The sequence below is a fragment of the Lactuca serriola genome, chromosome 7 (genome assembly GCF_051521515.1).
Source record: "Lactuca serriola cultivar US96UC23 chromosome 7, Lser_US96UC23_V15, whole genome shotgun sequence".
Taxonomy (NCBI): domain Eukaryota; kingdom Viridiplantae; phylum Streptophyta; class Magnoliopsida; order Asterales; family Asteraceae; genus Lactuca; species Lactuca serriola.
The window spans coordinates 194767018-194787609 of record NC_136414.1 but is presented as its reverse complement, the minus strand read 5'-3'; the positions used below and the strand labels follow the sequence as shown (position 1 = coordinate 194787609).

General features: G+C 35.7%; 2 protein-coding genes across 2 annotated transcripts; both read right to left on the bottom strand.

Moving 5' to 3' along the window:
* Positions 1-5455: 5455 nt before the first annotated feature.
* On the bottom strand, positions 5456-6410 carry LOC145064686 (uncharacterized). The gene is made up of 2 exons (XM_079012088.1): positions 6282-6410; positions 5456-6235 (listed from the first exon to the last, which is right to left on the bottom strand). Exons 1-2 carry the CDS (start codon positions 6408-6410, stop codon positions 5456-5458), a joined length of 909 nt encoding a protein of 302 aa, XP_078868214.1.
* A 342-nt stretch (positions 6411-6752) lies between these two features.
* On the bottom strand, positions 6753-7673 carry LOC145064685 (uncharacterized). The gene is made up of 2 exons (XM_079012087.1): positions 7229-7673; positions 6753-7084 (listed from the first exon to the last, which is right to left on the bottom strand). Exons 1-2 carry the CDS (start codon positions 7671-7673, stop codon positions 6753-6755), a joined length of 777 nt encoding a protein of 258 aa, XP_078868213.1.
* Between the last annotated feature and the right edge of the window lie 12919 nt (positions 7674-20592).

Below are 20592 nucleotides of genomic sequence, written 5' to 3'. Positions count from 1 at the left end.
TGCGTGTTGATCTACGAGGAGGCATGTTCTGGTAGAGAAAAATAAGAATGAATACTATAAGTTTCTAATGTTTTGACAATCGTGTGTTAGTTGCATCTTGTAATTTGTTTTGACTTTAGTTTATGGTTTCAAGGTAGGCATAGAAATTTTAAAACTCGAAATTTCTGAGAGGTATATAATAAGAAATACTTCATATTTGTACATATAGGTCACACCTGAGGTGTGTTACATTGCATATCTTGTTCGGGAAAATTTGATCCTCCTAGAGATCTCCGATTACGGATACAACAGGGAAAACAAGGGAAATAAAGGAAAAACTTTTATCCAAAATCCTAATCTATAACAAAATTGTTGGGGCTTGAACAAGTTCTACTTGCGACGTTTGGAGCTAGATTCGGCATCCGACCGTTTGACTCCCATCAGTCGCCTCTCAATATCTGCTTGTTGTTCCTTCATCTCTCTTATTTCTGCCAGAGCCGTTATCATTTGGTTCTGAAGTGTCCCCGTGTAGATTTGGGTATTCTCATGTAGTCCTTCCAAACGGCGGATGTCAGCGGCGTTACCTTGGGTAGTAGCATTGACCTCGCGAACTCTGGTTGCTTGCCTGTCCGTCTCGTAGTTCTGGGTAGCTATAGCGTTCACGATAACAGGAAGTGCTCGATCAGCTGAGCTTCCCCCACTGACATTGTGAAAATCTCGACACATGCCGAAAGGAGGGCGTACACCTTGCTGGCGGCTCCAGTAGTAGAGGTGACTTCCCCACATGGGAATGGGTCCCGATTGATATGGTCTGATTTCGGGAGGATGAGGGATGGGAGGGTCGTACACTTCTGGCTCGGAGTCTGTTCCGCTAGAAACTTCCACGATTTCCTCGTCGACTTCGAATTCCTCTCCGACTTCGACTTCGAATTCTTCCTCGATAACCCCTTCGGGTTCTTCCTCGACCTCTTCTTCGATTTCCTCTGGGTCTTCCTCCGGGTCTTCTTCTATCCAACCGTCGTTGCCTTGGTTTGGGTAGTAGGGATCTCCTGGTAAATGGAATCCGGCCATTTGTCTGTACTAGGATGGATGTATGAGAACTTTATAAGAAAAGAAAATTCTATTTAACGACTTACTATTTTTAACTATAATTTGTACAACTATTTTTAATAATACTCTTATAATATTTCAATTTGGCGAAACTAAATTAATTTGTATTCGGTAAGTTCTTGGCTTGTTGTCCACTATGACCATTCCTCGACGTACGTTGGTCAAATCCAGGATAAATATAGTTGATCAGGCTATATTTATTCTCGATCTGATTACATACCCCGAGGCTCAATCGTAGTGTCGTAACTTGCCTTAATACTTTTTAGTAAAACTTGTTATGATACGAGATTAATGCATGCTTGTAAAAATGTATATCTTTAAAAGAATGTATTTTGTTCATGAAAATGTTTCATCAGAGGGTTTTTGGTCCCCTTTGTATTTATAGTTTGTATATCGTATGTGGTTCGATATACTTAGTTCACTATAAACAATGCTCTGATACCAATCTGTCACACCCCCAAACCAGAATGGCGGAAACATTCGGGGGTGGATGACTTCACGTAGTATCACAACCATTGAATATTGTAAAGAAAGTAACACAACCATCACATATATAATGAAAACGTATGTTGTTGCGTTATACATAATAGCAAAAGAATATTACAATGAGATGATAAATGTTCCATAATAAAACATCTTTAGTGTTTCCTTCTCCAAAAGCTGGTGGTTACCTGTATTACTGATTCCCTGAGAAATACAAGTGGTTTCGAAAAAGTGTCAACAATTAAGTTGGTGAGTTCATAAGTGTTTTGCATTGAAAAGTATGTCCTTTTTGATAGTAAATCGATGAACGAGGTTTTCAGAAAATCCAATATTTTCTTTAAATGATTTGAAAAGTTTCCCCGTGTTGGAGTGCATTAGTGTTTTCCATGCTTGAATAATAGGGATAAAATTTGTGTTAACAATAAAATGGAAAACTGAAATGCATGTATGAATCTCGTAAATCTGACTTGTTTTTATACTTTTATGTGAGTTTTATAACCATGCTATTGACATTGATGGCCTGTAACAACGCTCTTCAGGCGTTGGAACTGTTATGACATTTGTCACCCCAGGCCTGCCGGCCTAGCTGTAGCTAACAGCTTAGGTGTGGGATTGTCAATCCCGTATAGATCTATACACAAGTATCACGCTCCCCCTACAAGGGATTATGGTATATAATACAGGACATAATAATGCATACTCGAACGTACGTGAAGCTGTCTCACATTACTAGGTATAAACAGATTTACGATGATAAAGACTTTACTTCATTTGAAAGTATTTCATTTGTCAAGATGTATACGTAAAATGTATGAATAACTTGTTAGCTATGTTCGTTATAGCTTCTCAAAAGTATGTTTTCATTTAGTAAGAATAACTTGGTGATATAATAGCCTTCTAAGCATAAAGATGTTTATAAAAAACGATACTTCGACTCATAATGTACTTGTATTTCCCCCCTAAAACATGAAAAGAATTGAAAAGTAGGGGTATGAACTCACTCGTTAAGTTTGAAGAGAGAGGCTAGGTTTGAGCAGAACTTCGATCGCGGATGGTTGCGTCGTCGGGCTCTTCGGGGGTCTCTGCAGCGTAAATCTTTCGTCGGGGGCTCGAGTGCGGAAACCAAGGTGAGGGAATGGTCTCTGGTGCTTGGAAGGGTGTGAGAGTATCTGGAGATTTGAGAATGTGTGCTTAAACTCGCAGCTGATGCCATCTATTTATAGTGCTGGAGGAGTGAGTACGCGGGGCGTAATTTTGGAGTACGCTGGGCGTACTCACGTACGCGGCGCGTACGTCGTTACGTTGGGCGTAATATGGCGTCATGGCTCTCGACTCCTGGCAAGCTAAGCGTAGCTTGGGCGGGCCGATGGGACTCGACTCTGGGTCTAGTACGCGGGGCGTACTCCCAGAGAACGCGGGGCGTAATCTGGCCTGTCCTCTTCTAAATTCCGTAACTTTCGCGTATGAGCTCCGTTTTCGTGTTCTTTATATCCACGCGTAGGTGAGACTATGCTCTACAACTTTCATTTAGACTCCGTCGGCTAGTTTTGACTTTAATTTTAATGATATATTTTTAATAGGCCGGGCCTCCTAAAGTTTGTTAAAAATTCATAGGTTCTTTATTCGACGTCGGTTTTCGTTTGTCTTTTTATCGTTTTATTACCACTGAGGAGATCTTCAACTTCCGTTTAGGTGGCGATAGCTAAATAACACTCGATTTTCAATCCGAGTTTTTAGCCCTCTACTACTGTTACGAAACTTTGAAAATTCGTAACTTCTTCATACGAGGTCCAATTTGGGCGATCTTTTTATGCACGCTCACCTTCCAACGAGATCTACGACTTTGGTTTAGATACTTAAGGCTAAAATTTATTTTATTGAGATTCTACTTTTTATGTCAAATAATGTTTTAACGTCGTGTCGTAAATATACGAGTGGTTATAATTTCTTCAATATAACCCGGTTTTGAGCGTTCTTTATGTTCTTGGAAACCTTGGCATGATATCTAATATTTGATGTATCCCAACTTAGATACTTGAACACTTTATTTTCGAGGTTAATTTCGTTGCTTTTTAGCTTTCGAGTGTTTACAATGCTTTGTGGGAAAAATAGGGTTGTCACACATTGTACTTACAAAGTTTCCTATCATGGCATTGTACTTACAAATTTTCCTATCATGGCATTGTACTTACAAAGTTTCCTATCATGGTATTGTACTTTAGGTTGTCTATGAACGTGTACGAAACGAGATGCGTGGCGAAATGGATGCTAAAGCTGCAGAAATGGAAGCTAAACATCAACAAATGCGTGAGGAAATGGATGCCAAAGCTGCAACAATAGATGCCAAACAACAACAAATTGATGCAAAATATGAAGCAATGGAGAAGACGTATGCAGCCTTGCAAAATATGATGGGAAATTGAAAAGTAGAGGTAATATGATGTTAACCATTAGTATTTGATGTTTTTGAATGACTTGTTAACCTTTTGTATTTGATGTTTTTTATTGTTTTGAATAATGTTTTATAGGAATGAGAACCGAAGATGATTGGATGGACATGAAATGAAGATAGCAGCTAAAATGTTATTTTGAAGGTTAAACTTTTTTCTGTTTGTACCTCTTTTGCATACTTTGGATTTCTTGGTTCTAAAATGTTATTTTGAAGTTAAACCGTTGGGAGTTTGATGTTATGTGGATAGTTTCGTTTTTGGATGTTTCTTGAACGACACTTTGGTAAACTTTGATAGTTTTGGTATTGTAATGCTTGGTTGTATCATTATTTGATGTTCTTTAGTATAATAATTTGATGATTGTAGTATTTTTTTCTTTTAGAATCATAATAAAAAAATGATATTATAAGTTCGTGGTGAGAAAATAAAAAGTATTTTAATGCATGAATTTTGCGAGGGATTAGCTACGGAAAAAAAAAATCATGTCTAAAGTGTGCGACGGATCAGTGACGGAAAGGAAAAAAATTTAATGTATGAATTTTGCAAGGGATTAGTGATGAAAAAAATTCATGTCTAAAGTTTGCGATAGATCAGCAACGGGAAAAAAATAGTATATGAATTTTGCAAGGGATTAGCTACGGAAAAAAAACTGTTCATGGAAATTCGCGACAGAACAGCGACGGAATGCATTGAGTGACATTTAGTGACATTTAGCGACGGATATTCTGTCGCTACCTTTGTCGCAAGGAAAAACCCGATCCGTCGCTAAAACCCTCGCTGAGAAATTAGCCACCTTTTTATTACCTATGGAGTGAATATGTCGCCGATCCATTGCAAACAACATTTAGCGACGGAATAGCGACGGATTTTTCCGTCGCTAAAACCCATGTTTCTAGTAGATATTCCAAATTTTAAGATTATATAATATTTTATAATTAGTGATCCAAAGGATCAGTCTCTTAATATTTCATCTAGTATTAGAAAATTAATGCTCATATTATTTAAAAGTTCATTTGATTCGTATATGTCTCAATTACTAATATTCAAAAACTTCTTTATTTGTTTTGAAGAAAAATATGCGACAACTTAAATAATTAATGAAAATGAAAAACTTAATAACAATTGTTGTTAACTAATTCTTAATATAATATTATTTCATCTAAGTAAATGTGTTCCTATTAATAAATGTAAAAGGAATGAGCTGTATGACTATTTTTCTTGGAACGGAGCAATATCGCTATATAGCAATATGTGCATTACAGGGCCGGTCCTGAGGATTCAAATGCACAGGACGAACCGGAAAAAAATGCCCTAAGCCCTAACGTGAAACGACTAAGAATAACTAAATTATTTTTTAAAAACGACTATAAACTTTATAGCAATAAACAAAGCAAAAACATAGTATTTTAATGAGTAATTACATATTGTAACAGCTAGCCGACGATTTGTGAAGCTCTCCTAGCATTCTTGATAGCAAATTGGTTGATCAACTCATCGTACTCTATATTCTCTAAGATTTCGTTCTCGATAGATATCATGGCCAAACCGCTAAGTCTTTGTTGGTTCATTGTTGAGCGTAAGTAAGATTTCAACAACTTCAATTTCGAAAAATTTCTTTCTGCAGATGCCACTGTTACTGGAATAGTCAACAATATTCTATATGCAATGCTTGCATTTGGTAAATAATCAAGTTCTTTCAAAAACTTCAAAACATCTATAGGGTTGTTAAATTCATTAGTGTCCAATGTCTCAAATAATTTCAACTCTGTATAAAGTTCTTCAGCATCAATATCCGATCTTTCTTCAAACTTGAGTGCTTTTTCAAGGCGATGACAAGACGACTTAAGATCTTTATCTTCCATTCCCTTCAAATTATGTGGAAATAAAAAACCAAATAATTTTTCATACTCTTTGAATTGTTCAAATCTTGTCTCAAAAGAAGAACTAGCTTGATCAACAATGTATAAGAAATAATTGACTCTGAAATTCTCTTCGGCTATAAATGAAACTTCTTCGCTACTTGAACTCTCATCAAACCTTCTTTTCCTTTGAATCAAACGCTTTTGTGGAAATATTGGATCAATACCCAATTCAATAGCAATCTCCTTAGCTTCAATAATCGCTTTAGAAAAACCAGTTTCTCTATAATCTTTGAAGTATTCAATCAATTTGTTTATTTCTTTAATAGCATTATCAACATGCATATCCTTTGACTGTAACTTTTTACTCACAATATTCACATGGTTTAATACTTGATACCAAATAATTGTTGATACCAAAGTCACCAAGTTCTTTCTCTGCCAATGAAGTTGCTTCACTTGCAACCGCAACATCATTATCCTTTTCTCCAACTTCAAGTAAAGCTTCTCGTACATCAACAAGTTGCATTTTAATAGCCTTTACACTCTCAACCCGACTTTCCCAACGAGTTTGACACACTGACTTAAGACTCGAAGCTTTAACATTATCTTTCAAAATTTCCCACCTCTTAGTAGAATTTGCAAAGATAGTATAAATACGTTGGATGAGTCCAAAATAGTTCTTTCCTTTAACGCACTTGTTAGCATATCACATAATGTAAGATTAAGAGAATGGCAACCACAAGGAGTGTAAAATGCTCTAGGATTTAGATCTAAAAATCTCTTTTGGCTCCTTGGTGCTTTCCTTTCATGTTTGCTCCATTATCATAGCCTCGACCACGCATATCATCAATTTCAAGACCAAGAGACTTTAACTCCTCAAGTGTAATATCAATAGTCGTTTTCCGGTGGTATCATCAACATTCACAAAATCTAAAAATGACTTCTCCACAGTAACAAAATTATATGATAACTTTAAATACCTCACTATCATAGTCATATGTTCTTGGTGACTTGAATCAAGAGTACAATCAAGTATGATTGAGTAGTACTTTGCTTCCTTTATCTTCTTGATAAGTTCTTTTTTAATTTCTTGAGCTATCAAAAGTATTAATTCATTTTGGATCGTGTGCCCAAGATAATGCACATGAAGTTCGTCACTTGTGATCCGCAACACATGCTCTTTGATAACCGGATCAAACTCTTCCAACATTTCAATGACACCCAAAAAAAATTCCATTATCTATTAAGTACAATTAACAAATAAGAAGTGGAATCAGTTATAATAATTAACAAAAAGGTATTTGGTGGAATTGGATAAAAAAAATATATAAAATTTATAATTACCTTTATCATACAACTTTTCATTTGATCCACGGAATGCTAAATTATGTTTAGCAAGAAACTTCACTACTGCAATGATTCTCAAAAGGACTTGTTTCCAGTAATCTCTTTCTTTCTTGAATTGCTCGTATTGAACTTTATCAATTGTTTCATTCAAGTTCAATCGTTTATGCATATCAAACCATTTATTCCTATTTGTAAGATGATCCAAGGAAGTTCCATGTTCTTTAACTCTAGTGGTAACATGGTGCCAATCTGAATAACCTTCATCACCCAATTTACCTTTAGAAATCCCTTTTCTAAACACTTTACAACAGAAACAAAATACCTTGTCAAGCTCTTTTGAATATACTAGCCATTCTCTATCACACTTCTCCAAATATGGTAAAGTTCTTGTATATAATGTTGCGGAAAATCGTCTACCATTTTTATCGTAAGGACCATACATAATACTAGTATCTCTTTTAGGACCTCTTTCGACCAAAAGTTTTATCTCCTCATGATTAAGTTTTTTCCACCTTCTTGGATCACATATATCAACAAGCTATTTAACGGGCTCTACCTCTTCTGCCTCTTCTAATACTACTTCTACATGCTCTTGCTCTTCAACATGATCTTCAACATGCTCTTCAACGTGCTCTTCAACATGGTCTTCAACGTGATCTTCAACATGCTCTTCAATAGGTTTTATATGGATAAACTTATCTAGAGAACCAACGTCAGCCTTTCTCTTTTCTTCATCAAGTTTTCTCTTTTTACGTTTTTAAAAACCGGATGGTTGTTTAGACTTCATCACTACAAGTTCAACAGTTTCAAACTTTGAACTTTCAACATTCAATTTACATCAATCGATAAACATAATTGATAATCTCATAATCTAATTTCAATTTCCGATAAACAGTTAACACTTAACTTATTCTAATTTCTCATAATACGATTTATGCTTTCAACATACATTAACATATTCTAATTTCTCAATTATCATAATCTTATTTCTTATTTCAAAATTCAGTTTTTGATCAATTATAATCTTATTAATCTGATTCTGTGATTCAATTTCAAGTTCATTAGTTCATTAGTTCAACTATTCAACATTCAGAAAAAGTAGAAAACATTCAAGTTCATTATTATTTATTAAGGAGATTGTAAAGATGAAGTCCAAAAGTTAAGAACAAGATCTAACAACAGACATGGCTAAGGAGATTGTACAGATGAAGTCACAGATTAAAGGAGTGAATATGCTTCAAAATCTTAAGGACTATCAAACTATACATTATAATGAATTTTGTGTAGATGGTCAATGATAACATTCTGAGCCCTGATTTTTTATAAGATTATATATAATCTGGTAACATTCACATTCAATTAATCATAACTATTATTAAGTAGTTCATTATTCACTAATTCTGATAAGTTGTTTCTGAAAAGTGTGCAATGACAAAACTTAAAGAATGATTGACTGGAAGTGGATTCTGGTCTTCTGGAACACAAAAAAAAAAACAAGAAAAATAGCGACTACAAGAAAAATAGCAACTGGTAAATTGAAAATACCGTTGTTGCCCCTTTAAGCCTTTTGATTTTTTGAAATCTGAATGAATAAAGAATACTTTGTAATCGCAGAAAAATCAATCGTCCCTTCCTCACGCAGTCACGCTCTCTGTACGCTGTTGTTCGCTCACGATCACATAAAACCGGACAGCATTCTGCCTATGTGGATCGCTAGAGTTGGACTTCTAATGAAAGCTGGGCCTAAATTTGATTTAATTTTTTGTTACATATAATATAAGTAAAAAAAATTGGGCCCCTGAAAAATAAAAGGCCCTGTGCATAGGTCCTTCTTACCCCCCTTATCATCGGCACTGGTGCAGTAATTGCGCAAATCAATAAATGTAAAAGAAAGTTATATGCCATCTAGCAATTAAACAATTGTTGAACATCTCGATCAAAGCAAATGACAAAAACATATTCACGCAACGGAGAAATTGATAACCTTGAATACGGCATATGTACCTTGCAAAGTTGCAATTGTTCTAGCATCTCCATAAAATCATCGGACATTCATCTTCGTTTTGCAGTTATAACATCACAGACGTTTTCAACTCAAAATTCACAATTTAAATTTTACATAATTTATTTAAAATTAGAGATATTTGCATAATGCGTTTTTTATCTCATATTTAAAAGGGAGAATTTCATATATGCCCCTCTTAAACCTCAAAATATTATATTTGCCCAACTTAATTTATCAATATCATATTTACCCTTCATAAACCTTCAAAATCTCATATTTGCCCAAATCCTTTTATAATGTTTTAATATTTTATAATCATTTTTTATACCTTAGGATTATTATAATAATTAAAAATTTTAACCATTTTATCCTTACGTCTATGATAACGGAATGTGAACTTCTAAATTGTTGGAATGTTGTCCTCTTGACAAACAAAAATATTCATCTTCAACCCACTCTATGGAATGTATATTTTGATTTTTTAGCTTTTGTTGTTTTTGATTATTATAATGTTGTAGATAAAGGATATTTTAGATATTATCATTGACATTTTGTTGTTTAAAAAGTGCATATACGATATTTTGATATTTAAGAAGGGCATATATGATATTTTGATAATTTTTAAAAAGGATATATATGATATTTTGAAATTTTATGAATGGTAAATATGATACTTAGAAATTTTATGATCAAAAGAATACTAATTAAATAAATGGTCTAATTGTGTAATCATCCATTTCTTTAATAGTGGGCTTGTAGTCCATGGTGTATTGAGTTGGGCTAAAACCCATGAGATGCTCCATGGATGCTCCATGGTGGATTTGAACCCATGGATCCAAGAAATGAAAAGTCATGTCATTTAGGGTTTACATGGTGTAACACTACTTGTGACATACTATAAAATGGATGTGTTAACTATCAAAATCGGCCACTAGTGAAGAACAAGAGGGCATAGCTGATTTCTAAGTGTGTTGCATTTCTCTCTAAGTTATTCCAAGTGTACTTGGTGTTGTGTGAAGCATTTGAGGCATCTCATTTGGGGTGCTTGGCTCACAAGGTTCTCAAAGGAATTCCAGCAACAAAAGGTATGTATTTCTTACTAGCTTTCATGTTAAAAGTTCCCCATGTATGCTAGATAAGACATGAACCTTGGAAAATCAAATTTGCATGTATTATAGTTAAACATAGATCCAAGGTTTCTAGGGTTGCATGTACACCATAGGAGTGTTAGAATGCTCAAAACCCATCAGCGGTATCAGAGCCTAGGCTTGTTTACTTGATACTTTATGCAAACTTGTTTTTTCAAAAGCCAAAAACTGCCAGACAAGAAAACTCGAAGACTTCTGGCCAAAAACTCACCGAGTTCATGTGTTATTGCCTGAACTCGACGAGTTCCTTGATGAACTCGACGAGTTTGTCATCCAGTGAGCAAGGTTTGGAGTTTTGCTGCTGGAAATGGACTAGAAACATTACCCTAAACTTTTTTAGTGTTATAAAACTTGTTTTAGATGGTGTAATGGTTATGCTAATCCATTTACAATGGCTAATATCAAAATTCCATGTTTATATGTGTTCATGTGATTCTTGAAGTTTTGATATGCATGTTCATGTTCTTATGAATTATTGTTAGATCATAGGAATTACTTGCTAAATTGTTTAATGATTAATTCTTGATCAATTATGTGTTTAATGGGATCCATAACTTGTCCTCAAATTATGGATAACCAAGAGTCACTTTCTTTTAATGTCCATTTAAAACACATAAGTTACATAAAAATGAAGAGTCTTCACTTTTATGAACTATTAACTCATAAATAATGAAATGAAGAGTTTTGAATAGTTTCAAAACTTGCCCTCAAGTTTTGGAATTTGTAATGTTGCACATTTAAGAACACTTTAATTCCAAACCCTTAGAGTTTTAAAAGTTAAAATTCAACCCTTATAATATTATAACATTAATGGTTAATAATTATATATATGTATAAGATCAAGTCGTTTTACCGTTAGTAGGCCTCATTCATGAAGCCGGTCTATAAGGGGGGTATAAGGTTGTTGCTTACAAAATGGTAGCTTAATGGGTGTCCACTCTCACCCACCGTTTCCTTGATCGGTGGAGGGTCGTTAGCCGAACGGGTAGGACAATGACTTTAATTCTCATTAAAAGTATGATAATTATTATAAAGTAACTAAATGTTTTATAATTCCCAATCTTGTTACTTTAGGAAAATGTGAATATTGTGTTAACCCATTAAATTCACACTTTGTACCTTACCAAGTCGTTGGTGGAGCGTGTGTGGGTAACCGACACACTAACTTGGACTAGTAAGGATAACAAAGGGTGACTTAATATTTATCATAAATCGGTGGAACACGTGTGGGTAACCGGCACATTGATTAGGTGATAATATTAAGGGTACCAAGTGAATTTGCATGGTTATTCACACCTGGTTTTGTGATCCTCGGCATCCCAATCATAAAACTTGAAGGGCACATTCGAGATTGAAACATGTCATTGAAAATTTTTAATGAATCTCAAAAGAACCTAGGAATTTCAAAACCTAATTTTTTATTTCATTTTCATGGCGGAAATTGGTGAATCGTCATTCACCTACCTTCAAATATGTTATGGCTTAGATTACGACATCCTACTTCTAAGTTATAATATATTGTGTTGGGTCCTAGCCTTAATATTACATTTGGGTGTTTTATTAAGGACTCTATATATTTAATTTAAACTTGTTTTCTTCCTTTCAGATGTCTTCCAACAACAATGCTTCGAGCTCCAACCCTATAGGCTCCTTCTCTCTCATGAACCTTTGTGGGAAAGTCATCTTCGATGGCATAAACTTTATGGATTGGATCCATAATATAAGGATGGTCACTTGTTACGAGGACAAGGAATATGTCCTCGATAAGGAGCTTAAGGAAATTTATGAGTCCACTACTACTCCTGAGGAGATCGCTGAATTCAGGACACATGAGAGAGATGCCACTAAAGTGACATGCATTATCATGGCCACAATGTCAGCCGAGCTCTAAAAGTCCTATGAGGACTATTACCCTTTTGAGATACACCAGCATTTGATGGAAAGGTACCATCAAAGTGCTCGTCAAGAGCATTATGAAATAATCTCCTCCATGATCACAACCCGAATGAAGAATGGTGAACCCATCACGGGCCGCATGCAAAATATACAAAGGTATGTGGACCATTTGCTGAAACTGGATGTTAACTTTCCTGAGGAGTTGGCAATTGACATCATTTTGCTTTCCTTACCTTCGTGTTATGACCAATTTTGAAATCCATACCACATGAACAAAGAGGAAGATACTCTCAACAAACTTCAGGGACTTTTGAAGACCGAAAAAAGTGCTCTTAAAGCTAAGTCGGTTGTTACTTCTACTCTTACTCTGACAGCTACCTCTGTTTTGGCTATCGGGCAAGGTAAAGGGAAAAAGAGGAAGACCCCTTCGAAGGGTACCAAGGGAGAGTCTCTTGAAGGCTCCTCATATGGAACCAAAAGTGGTTCTATCACTCCTTCTGCCAACCCCAAAGAGGCTGAATGCTTCTATTGCCAGACTAAGGGGCACTAGAAGCGAAACTGCCCAAAATACTTGCAAGATGTCAAGGATGGGAAAGTAAAACCATCCCATGCAGGTATATACACTATATTGTCTAATAATTCACCATATTCTAACTCTTGGGTCCTTGATACAGGCTATGGTATTCATATATGTTCTGATTTGCAGGGCCTAAGAAGAAGTCAGGATGTGGAGCTGTAGTAGTGTTGATTATGATGGCATGTGCGGAATTAAGAAAGATCTAGTGATTCATCATGTAAAATCAAGAACAAAAGGAGTAAATAAATCTTTGTAAGCTCTTATTAGATCTAGAAAGATTATACAAATGGGTTTGTATACAATTTCTCTCTCTAGTCTAACACTCCAAAATGGACTCTTACATAATGGGAGTCACTCACTTCCTATTTATAGGAAAAGACTCAACCCATTTATACATAGAAAGAGGAAAGCCTACAACATTACATCCAAGCATGACTTTTCACCCTAACATTCTCCCCCTCAAAGTTAGGATTGGATGTCCGGCTTTAATCTCCAACGAGCTAGCGCGATCAAGAGCAAACTCCCCCTCGAAGTAACACCGGTCTTCAAATCCGCAAATGAATATTCGACAAACCCGAGAAGCTTCGAATACCCATCATTCTCCCCCTTTTTATAATCAAAAAATGATTATAAAACCCACTAAGGATGAGAAGCGCCCGAGGAATAGTGTTCACAATACTCCCCCTTGATGTGTACCAAAAATGAATCACCAAAAATCTAGCACGGAAAAATAATCACGAAAAAGCCACAAAAAATTTTCCAATTTATGAAATTTTTTGACTTTTTGAGTGAAAGTTGCAAGATTTTTCAAAATCCAGGTAGAAATTGTCACTTTCTGAAACTTCCAGGGACCCGTTGCGCCAAAAACAGTCAAATATGCGAAACTCTAGCCCATTTGCGAAACCGGGCATAAAGCGTAAATTCGGACAAACTGCAAGGACCAAAACTGAAAATTCTGCATTTTTTCAGCTTTTAATTACCCATATGCAAAGTTGGGTATAAACTGTCATTTATCAGGGGTCAAATTCGAAACTTTTTGCTTTCTTCCCCAATTCACCATATGCAGTGAAAGACTTCGCACGTTCCTTACTTCGCATCTTTAACTCTTCGCATGTTTGTGAATCATGAATGCGAACGCTGTATAAGAAAACTTCGCATCTTTATCCCAAGTAACCAAATGCGAACCTGATTTTGATTCACACAAATTGAACAAATCTCACTCTCATATGCGAACCCGATTTTAGATGCAAACATTTTTGACCTCCATATCACAGATGCGAACATTTTTATATGCAAATTGCTCCCAGATGCGAACTCCATATCACCATTTCATAACAAAATGCGAATGAATCGTCTGGTCTGACTTCCAAATTGCGAATCGTATAACAACCTTATGTGCGAACCCAATTTTGATCTTTAAACTGATTCACCAAATGCGAACTTAATAACACTACTGTTCAGTTCTTCAACCATGCGAAATCAAAATTGACCAAATCGAAATTATCGATCTATCACACCAAAGACTCCGATCGATCGACTCCAAAATCTTCGTTAATTGAAATCATCGATTCCAACATCAACTGTTTGTTCATTATTTCAATCAACATCAAACGAACTCGCACAAATCAATTCTTGCGAACTGAATGAACCAAATCAATAAACCAAACGTGAATTCAATCTCACGAACTTCGCTTCCCAGAAACAATCAACCAAATCAAAATCGACATACACGAAATCAATAATTTTCAGAACAATTTCAGGTCAAACTCATCCTGTTCTTCAATTGTTCTTCATTTTTCTAGCACTGCTTCCGGTCGATTCTTAACATCAAATCAAACTATTCGTTTCTCCTATGTCGACCGGTCAACACAGTGCAATCGACATCAAAATAACTATCTTCAAACCAAGACTCCAACCTATTGATTCAATCGAACTATTGTCTCTATAACCGAATAAATAAATTCAAAATCGACATCACAAACTAATTCTATATCAACATACCAACAACAACCCAATTATCATCAATCGAATAACCGACTCAGGCTCCCCAAACACGATCGATTGACGAAACCAAATGAATCCAGTTATCGACTCTAACACCTTTCGAAATCAAAAATCAAATTTCTACATTTGTTCTTTATCAATCATTGAATCCATCACAATTTTGAATCATCAGTCACTTAACGAAAGCTAAATGACCAATTTTGACTTTAACAAAAACTCGGTTGACTTTCAATTGAATCAATTATTGACATCTTGATCATAATCGATTTTATGGTTGTACAATCCAAATAGAATCGATTCACAAGAGAATTCCACAAGAAACAAACATTGACTGTTAAGAATTACCATACGAATCAAAACTCGTATGAACACAGTCAAGAATAGTTGAGAGTACAAACACTTGAAGCATGTGATGAGGATCGATCAAAGTGTTTGTTCTTTTGGGCTTCACCAGGAACAATCTCGTATGAATCAAATTATGTAAATGGACTCAAATGAATAAAAGAACAGTAATGGATTAAAATTGAGTTTGGGCTTCAAAAATTAGTTCATGAACAGTGACTTTCAAATTAAAAGAAACGATAAACAGTGAATTTAGAAGTTTGATAAAATGATTTTGATTTTTGAATTTTTTTATCTAAACAAAAATAATTGGATCAACTATGGGGTTGAAACAGATTAGATCCAATGAGGCAAATCAATCAAAAACGAAAAACGAAAATTACGAATCAAAATCATGGACGTTTTGGAATCCATTTGAGAATTTGAGATACCTTTTTGACAAATCGAGATCCATTTTCAACGAACGAATCAAATTTGGAAGATCTTGGTTCTTTTGTCGGAATGAGAAAATCTCCAAATCGAACATTGTACCACCCATTATGTGAGATGTACAACTTGTTCTTCGTGTTCTTCGTTGATCCAAGAACATCTTCAAAAGAACCACCAATACATTTGGGTTTTGACTTTAAATTCAATGCAACCTTTGGAGATTGTTGCTTTGGAACCCAAATTTGCTTCACGGATTTTGGCTTCACAACATATGACGATTTTTGTGAGTAAACCCGCTTGTTCTTCCGATTCATCTTCTTTTTCTTTTTCTTTTTCATCTTTTTGCATCTTGAAGACTTGACTTCATGAACAAACCCACTTTCAACAACATGAACATTTTGTGTTTGAATCAAATCTTTTGGAGTTTGATACTTGTGATTTTCTTGGTTCACCGGCTTCCGATAAGGAATCATTCCTTCAAACGAATCACAAGAACACAAAATATCATCGGTTTGAACTCCAATTGAGCAAAAAACTTTTTCATCTTGAGAATCAACTTAAACTCCTTTTTCTTGAACATCAAGAACATCACATTGAACTCCATTGTTTTGAACTTCTTATCCTTGAACATCATGAACACGATGAACATCATCAGGAGCATGTTCTTGAGCTTCACGACAATTTGCATAATATTCAAGTCTATTTCTTCCCGGTTTACAATTAGCAAGAAGAATTCCTTTTATGACTTCACCATTCCTCTTATTTCTTCGTCTTTCTTGATATGTTGTAATCAATCGATCAAACAAATCTTTGTTTTGATAAATTAGATAACCAATGAAATCTCCCTTTCCATCCCTTTCTCCATTTGACATAAGTGCATCTTCACTTTGCAATCCAACAGTCAATTGATAAAGAATGCATTCAAAAGAAGTGTATACGTATACAAAAACTTTCATTCTGAACCAAGCATTGCTCCATAATTGCTTCTTTTCTTTTGAATCAAATGTTATGAACTTGAGTTTTCTAGAAAGAGAAAGTGTAAATCAAGGAGATCCCTAGAGAGAGAAAGTGAATATGAACCAAATTCTAGTGAGAGAAAGTGGTACAAACAAGTATTCTAGAGAGAGAAAGTCGAATTATGGATCAAATCAAGGAAAAATTCGACTTCAAGAACACAAAAACACTCTAATCACGAAGATCCATAAGAACATGAAGAATCACCAAATCAAAAATCGCCATCAAGGATCAATTCTTGATGAAATCAAGAACACCCGCTCTGATACCAATTGTAGTGGTGTTGATTATGATGGGATGTGCGGAATTAAGAAAGATCTAGTGATTCATCATGTAAAATCAAGAACACAAGGAGTAAATAAATCTTTGTAAGCTCTTATTAGATCTAGAAAGATTATACAAATGGGTTTGTATACAATTTCTCTCTCTAGTCTAACACTCCAAAATGGACTCTTACATAATGGGAGTCACTCACTTCCTATTTATAGGAAACGACTCAACCCATTTACACATACAAAGAGGAAAGCCTAAAACATTACATCCAAGCATGACTTTGCACCCTAACAGGAGCACGTGAAGATAAACCTAATCATGGGGAATAGGAAGGCTTCGCCTGTTACCAAGATTAGAGTTTATACTTTGTTCCTAACTAGTGGGTTAAAGTTAGATTTGAATAAATGTGTTTACTCGTCTGAAATGGCGAGAAATATTATTTCCTTTCATGCTTTGTATAAACTAGGGTTTACCTTTTCTTTTGATAATGAATATGGTAGTATTAATGTTTTCTTTAATAATGTTCTTTATTTTAAAGCATTACCTTGTGATGGTGTGTATGAAACTGTGTCAGTTGTGGATAACCTAGGAAATAATGTGTTGTGTATTGATTTTTCTACTAGCTTGGATAAAGCATCATTATGGCATTGTCGTCTTGGTCATGTAAGCAAGAAACGCCTAAGCCAACTCCAAAGGGATGGAGTCTTGGAGTCATTTGACCTAAAGTCAGATGATAGTTGTGAGTCTTGTTTGCTTGGTAAAATGACAAAATCACCCTTCACTGGTTCTTGTGCAAGGGGTGAGGGTTTGTTGGACCTTATACATACTGATGTATGTGGCCCCTTCAAAACCACCACAAGGGATGCTAATCGCTATTATGTGACTTTTACTGATTATTTTAGTAGACATGGTGTCTACTTAATCAAGCATAAGTCAGATACTTTTGAAAAGTTTAAAGAGTTTAAACAGGAAGTAGCAATCAATTGGGCAGGAACATTAAGATGCTTCGATCTGATCGAGGTAGTGAGTATCTTAGTACAGAGTTCCTCAACTATCTTAAGGAGTGTGGGATTGTCTCACAGTTGACACCTCCCAGGACACCATAGTTGAACGGTGTGGCTGAGAGGCGAAATCGGACCTTGTTGGACATGGTTCGCTCCATGATGAGTCGAGATTCACTACCAATCTCTTTTTGGGGGTATGCCTTAGAGACTGCCGCCCATATCCGTAATCTAGTCCCTACAAAGAAGGTTACCAAAACACCTCATGAGATGTGGGCTGGGAAAGTTCCCAATTTGGACCACATAAAGATTTGGGGTTGCGAGGCTTTCATGAGACGCGAGACTCAAGATAAGCTCGAACCTCGAAGTGAGAGGTGTATTTTCATCGACTACCCACAGAAATCCTTTGGTTACCTCTTCTACAGACCCAGTAAGAATGTGGTCTTTGTGGCAAGAAGAGGGGTCTTGAGAGAGAGAGATAGAGAGTTCATAAGCCAAGGAAACAGTGAGAGGCAAATTGACCTTGAAGAAATTCAATAGTCAAGTGATGAAGGTGATGGGTTTGAGCTATAAGAACTTTCCTATGTGCACATGCAAACCCTAATGCTTGGATCTAGATTTCTCTAATTGAACATACAATGTATCCAAGTCTTACAATTCTAGATCTAGGTAAACAGTTGATTCACAACATATGAAATCAGATCTAGAAGAATACCTTAAGTTGCTTGCTTGAAAATTCTTGTTCTTGGAGCTTAGAGTCACAATTGTCACTCCTATAATGGCTTACAAACACCAACTAGCAAGAGGATGATCTTAAGAGAGAGAGGAGGTGAGGAAATCGGCTCTAGGGTTTCTTTCTTGCAAGAGTGGCCGATTTCCCTCACCCACAGCGTCTATTTATACTATGAGCTACTAGGGTTAAACCCTTAACCCTAATTGAATAACTTAGGCCCTAAGCAATCCAAAGATCCTTCTAGATATGAGGCTTGGACGATTTTAAGATATCCAAACCCTAAAAATCATCCACCCTTATATCCATAAGGATTCATAGCCCAAAACACAACTATCATACATTTGACAGTTTATGCCCCTTTATTCAATTAACCTCTTTAAGTCACCAAATTAATTCTCAATTAATTTATGACTTATATTAATCAAATAATATTATTATCCCTTTAATATATTATTCTCATAATATATTAATATAATAATATCTCTTCTCTCTTTATAAATCACCCTGTCAAGTTGCTATGGTGAAGGCAACCCAAAAGGACCATGCACTACCGGGTCAAGTACTTACCAAATATAGTTACAGTCTTATACACTAATCCAACAGTCTCCCACTTGGATAAGTCTAGTAACTATATATGCAAACACAATCCAATTAGCAATCGTAGCTCTCAAAGACGCTGTCAAACTGATCTTATCAGTATCATGTCCTTTAGATAAGGGATCGTACAGTCCTCTGTTCAGATATTGTGCGGTCAATCTCATGGAACATAGTCATACTTATTGTCCAGCAGTTGGTTTCTCGATCTCATATTCATTTGACGTAGAACTTAATTGAACACATCAATTTAGTCCTGACCGGGTCCAGCACATAAGTCAAATTAAATCATCGAGGGGCCATAATATCGCTTTTCCCCTCTAAGGATAAAAGTAACAGATAAACTTCGACTTATATGCATTTACCATTTACTAATCATCCATACACAACAATGCGTTTTATGACATCAATTTACTGATGCGGTTTCGCATTGTCAATGCAGAACCAATTAATAAACAATAAACCATATATCTTGGTTTTAAGACCATATGATATTATCGTCTTGCGATCACTTGCGGTACATTCCATAAAGTGATTCCAGCAAGCGCGGGTTTATTCCAATGCTCAAAACTTGTTCATAAGCACTCATAAACATTGCAACAAACCTTTGCTATGTCTAATACCTTTTAGACAATCTACACACCAATTCATGACAATCTTCATGCATACATACTTCCAACATATGAACAATTGTGGACCATTTGAATAATTCGATTATTCTTAATAACTCAATTATTCAGGAAGTCAAAACATGCAAAGTGAAACAATAGTTAAACAATTAACATAAGACAGTAGCTTTACTTATAAATAATACTCCTTTATTTAATCATCAAATATTTATTACATGTTTCTAAACTATCTAATCTAAACTAATATCGTCCTTCAGCCCAATGCTACTAGCGTGCTGCAAGTGCTTAACCCTACTCAGTCCCTTCGTAAGCGGATCTGCTGGGTTATCCTCTGACGATACCCTCTTTACTACGAGGTGTCCTTCTTCTACTCGATGTCTAATAAAGTGATATTTTCTATCGATATGCCGAGATCTACCATGATCCCTCGGTTCCTTGGTCAAGGCAACCGCTCCTTCATTATCACAGAAAATTTCCATAGGCTCCTTTATGGCAGGTACAACTCCAAGGTCACCAATGAAGTTCTTCAACCACATCGCCTCCTTTGATGCTTCGCTTGCTGCAATGTACTCTGATTCGCACATTGAATCAGCTACGGTTTCTTGCTTGGAACTTTTCCAAGTGACTGCTCCTCCATTAAGGGTAAAGACCCAGCCTGACTGTGAACAGTAGTTGTCCCTATCAGTCTGGAAGTTGGCGTCACTATACCCTCGCAC